The 4989-nt window shown below is 29.1% G+C and overlaps 1 protein-coding gene across 1 annotated transcript in view; it reads left to right on the top strand.

The window, feature by feature from the left end:
• Positions 1–2866: 2866 nt before the first annotated feature.
• The window catches only part of LOTGIDRAFT_175248 (hypothetical protein), a gene marked incomplete at both ends in the record, with an annotated part of 4364 nt that continues 2241 nt past the window's right edge, over positions 2867–4989 (top strand). The window contains 5 exons of the mRNA XM_009055878.1: positions 2867–2921; positions 3449–3757; positions 4157–4411; positions 4460–4501; positions 4548–4604. Coding sequence (XP_009054126.1) covers positions 2867–2921; positions 3449–3757; positions 4157–4411; positions 4460–4501; positions 4548–4604 — 718 coding nt within the window. The remainder of the gene's footprint in view (positions 2922–3448; positions 3758–4156; positions 4412–4459; positions 4502–4547; positions 4605–4989) is intronic.

The raw sequence follows: 4989 nt of genomic DNA, 5'->3' as shown, positions 1-4989 counted from the left end.
AAACTTATTTGTTCGAATTACTTATGATATATTCTTACTTTTCAGTTATGCAACGCTTTTCCAATAGAAATCCTGAAGGTAAATTATCACATATTATCACGAATTTATCACAATTTACACATTCAGTATGACTATCAATACTATACCCAAAACGGTCCATCGTTCAATTTCTGATAGTGTTCTTCAACTTTACGGTGGAAACTGCCGAGAATCGCCGAATTTCAAAGCCCAAAGGTTGTAATTTTTATATTAAGTTATTAGTTTCTAAGCACGCTTTTCTTCCCTACAGATAGAATGTATGAAGATTTAAATACTCGTTCTGAAGTTAACGATAACAATCAACATAATTCTGGAGATGCAAAAGAATATGAAAATATGAGAAGAAATTAAATATAACATACTGTAACATCTGATATAGACCGTAATATCTGATTCTGTAGTAGTATTTTCCCATACCAACACATTAAGTATAACAAACTGTAATATCTGATACAGTACTAGTAATATCCAATTTTAACGCATTAAGTATAACAAACTGTAATATCTGATTCGGAACTAGTAATATCCAATACTGAAGTTTTAAGAAATGCAAGCCATCGCGAACAATTAAGGGCTCTTTAGTTTAATGAACGTCTCTCCAAATCCTGTTTCATCTTGACTAACTGACAACCGATTTCAGCTCTGTATTCTCTCGTTTGACTACCGAGTTGCATGTGAATTAATATTATGGTAATTTCCAGTGTGTTCTGATCGGTATTTCCTATATGACAACTATCAGTCTAGGCCTATTGTAATTAGTTTGTTTAACCACCATCTATTGTAAATATCCACTTTTATTTATTTATATATATATGTATTATGAATCTTCAATTTGGAGGAAATAAAGATGTATATAACAGACTGTAATATCTGATACAGAACTAGTAATATCCAATATCAGAAAATCCAAAATCAAACACATTTTCTCTCTGTTATTTTTTATGTATATCTTCTTACTGTAACATCTGTTCAGAAATCAACAATTCTTTGCACATTCCAAAATGCCGTCTGGAAGCAATGAAAAGAACGTTTAAATACAGTTCACTTTAGAATTCTGAATTATGCCGTTATAAAGATGTACTAAAGAAAGAAATGGGGACCCAGTTGGAATTAAATTTTTTGAAAAAAATTATTTACTCGCTCTTATAATTATAATTTTTCACCTTTCCAGATGATATCATTCTAATGTTTCTATCTGTATATATGTTATTTGTAACTAGATTTCAAGAAAGACTTTATATTATTATTATTATTGTACTAGTAATATTCAATACAAACACATTAAATATAACGATTAACAGACTGTAATATCTGATACAATACTAGTAATATCCCATACCAACACATTATATATAACAGACTGTAATATCTCATAATGTACTAGTAATATTTAATACTAACCCATTATATATAACAGACTGTAATATCTGATACACTAGTAAAATCCAATAGTAACCCTTTATTCTTTCTGATACTTGATATGTATTCGGTATTACTTACAATTGTGTAATTATATTTATATGCTCTAAATAAAAATATGAAATTCTTATATTCAAAACATTTCTGTTATTATTTATGTATATGCTCTTACTGTGGCAACTGTTAAATTAATATATTTATATATAACTAGTTTATGCTTTGTTACTATTCATATGCAACTGATATATTTTCCAGTCCTGAATTTTAGTGTATTTATGATTTGTTTCTGTTATGTTATTTTCTGTCATTTTTTATGTTTACTCTTTTGTTTATATTGATAGTTTATATGATGTGTCGTTTAAAGATACTTGTACACATGCTGATTTGAGTTAAAGCATAAACACAAAGAGTCCACATTATTTTGAGGTAGTGTAAGTAGTTATGAAGACTGTAAGTCTGCCTTTGAAGTTTCTATTTATTCTACCCAAAAATAGTGGACTGCTGGTTAAAGATTCAAATTTGATGCAAAATTATCTACATGATAATAAAGATTAGACAACATTCAATAGTTTCTTTATAATGGGAGACAACTTTATTTATTATTTGTTATAAAGGAATATGAGACAGTTTCTAGTGAAGTCAGAATTCACTTTGAATTCACATTGAAACAGAACAATTGCGAAAGGTGATGGCACAACAAATTCCATAGTGCAACACTACTGTGATGGGTTTTACTGAGTACGGGTTAAACGCACCTTTTGAGCCTTCTAAAGAACGAAATATTACCATGTAGTTGTTAATGATGGATTCTGTTGGTGGCACCGGAAGGTGATATTCTCGGTTTTTTTGTGTTGTTCAAGCTTTGATGTAACATGGGTTACAAGCACCTCAGGGTCACCAGAGAAGTACACGAAAGACCCATGAGTCAGTTTTTAACGGAACTATTCTACTGATAACCAAACCTTTTGTCAAATTTGCCTAACATTTTAAGGATTTTGGTATTTGCCTTGAATTACCAACTGCACTCTGGTAGTCTTTTATTAAGCTCTTGAGTTATTCTTTGGTGGGGATAACAGGAGGTAGTAATTTATTGGGGTGCAGGGTGTCCAAAAAGTTTGTAACGGAGATTCCGGTGTTTCTCACGAGAACCCTTTCTGATGTGATTACGGTAAAAATATTGAAACCGAGATCCCAGTGTTTCTCAAGACCCTCTCTGACGTGATACCTTCTAGACATTGCTCCAATATTGTAGTATGTATTTAGGTCATATTATACAATCATATAATAGTATGTATAGGTGTTTTTATGTTTAAAAGGGTCATTAAATAACAGCCTTACAATAAAAAAAACTATACACTAGTAGGCCACATGTATGACAAGATCGTCTTGTTGAATATTATTCAATAACATGGAGTATAAATGTATATTAATAGTTATAGTTTATTTACCAGTACTAATTACAGGTAAGTGATGTATTTATATTGTATTAATTTATCATGATATACAGCTATAAGACAAGTCTTCGTGTAGATAATGAAATAATAGTTATATTCAACTTACGCTTAACGCATTTAATATCATATGATATATCGAATCGCACTGTCAACTTTGACATTTCTTTATATAGATATTTGACTTCTAGTTTTACCTTCAAAATATTTAGACCATATACCCTTTATATATATATATTACATGGATAAAATCATTTGATAGATAGTTGCCTTTTTTCCCATTGTAGATTTTATGTCCCAAAATAAACTAATCTATAGGGATTTTATATTGAGGAAGAATGATTGGTTCAAACTAAAATATTCAACAAAATATCAAGTTTCTACTTACAGCAATGTGATGTCAGCTGGCTTATATTATTTTATATCTTAAAACTTAGATTGGCAGTTTTATGTAAAATAGTTGAATTCAGAATTAACTGATAGAATGATATTTATATTGAAAATAGCTACAAGTTCTTTAATTACCATATTCTTTACAGGTCAATATACTATAAGAGGAGTTCCTGAAAGTTATGCAGTGTTAGGTGAAAATTATACATTACAATGTACTGTTACAGATTCCCCTAGTCTTGTAGATTTCCGGAGAAACAATATTGTTTTATGTAGTATATTCTCTGGAGTTTGTCAGAGTACTACACCAATAGATAATAGATATAAATGTGAATGTATAAATAATAACAACAAACAACTATATCTCAATATAAGTAATATAAATATACAAGATGATACAACATGGTCTTGTAGAGGTAATTCTGGTGGACAAGGATCAACTAATGTATCAGTTTATTGTAAGTTTATTTTCATGGCAATTTATTTCAAAACATTTCTTAAATAGACAAATTAATGTTGAATTCGTACAACAAAGATTGATTTCACTGTACTTGTGACAGTTTAATACTTCTCATTTAGATTTGGGCGCACAAAATAATGTTTATTGTTTTTAAATAAATATTCAGTTTAGCCTCCAAATGATAAGTATTCAAAAATTGAATTAGGCATTACTAATAAGTAACTAGCCATAAGAAATTACATCTTTAATAATCGTACAAATAATAACGTCTTTACATTTAAAAATCTAAGATACTACCCCCAGATTTAGATACATTTTTTATCAAATGTAAACAAACCAAATGTCGGATTATGTCGAAGTATTTGTGTCAATTCAACATACTTATATAATTTTACAGATGGTCCAGAGAATATAAGATTTAACCCTACTAGTGATAATATAGATGTTATAGAAGGAAAAAGTCAGAATGTTAACTGTTTAGCTGATTGTAAACCAGATTGTAACATCACCTGGTCTAAAGATAGTTCAACAACAATTCTAAACAACCCTTTATCACTTAGTACTAGAGATCAAACTGGTTCATATAACTGTACAGTTAGACATACTGTATTAAATAAACAACTTATAAAACAACTTAATGTCCAGATTTATTGTAAGTATATAATACCAAAACATGTTTAACTGAATTTTATTATTTCAGATGGTCCTGATGAACTTACTACAAGTATCAATATAACAGAAGGTACAGATCAAACTATAACATGTTTAACTGATTGTTATTATTTCAGATGGTCCTGATAGACTTACTTTCTCACCAGATGTATCAAGTATCAATATAACAGAAGGTAGAGATCAAACTATAACATGTTTAACTGATTGTTATGAATGTAATTATAAATGGACCGGACCAATTTCATCATCTAACTTACAAAGATATTGTATTGACTCAAATAAAAAGAAATCAGGAAGGAAACTATATATGTGAAGCTACCAATATTAAAAATACCAACCCTAAAACAAGATCTAAATCTATACAAGTTAATGTACATTGTAAGTATATAATTTATTATATGACCCACCTATCTATGTCAATGTATAATCATAAAATATAAAAAAAGCTTTTTCTGATGATAAGTAACAGCGTTATTGTACTCGTCCGAAAGCTATTTTTACATAAATGCAAAAATGCAATAAATATTTTTCAAAAGGCATTGCGAAAGTATAAGCCGA

Source organism: Lottia gigantea (assembly GCF_000327385.1).
Source record: "Lottia gigantea unplaced genomic scaffold LOTGIsca_258, whole genome shotgun sequence".
Classification (NCBI taxonomy): Eukaryota; Metazoa; Mollusca; class Gastropoda; family Lottiidae; genus Lottia; species Lottia gigantea.
This window is presented reverse-complemented; position numbering and strand designations above follow the sequence as displayed.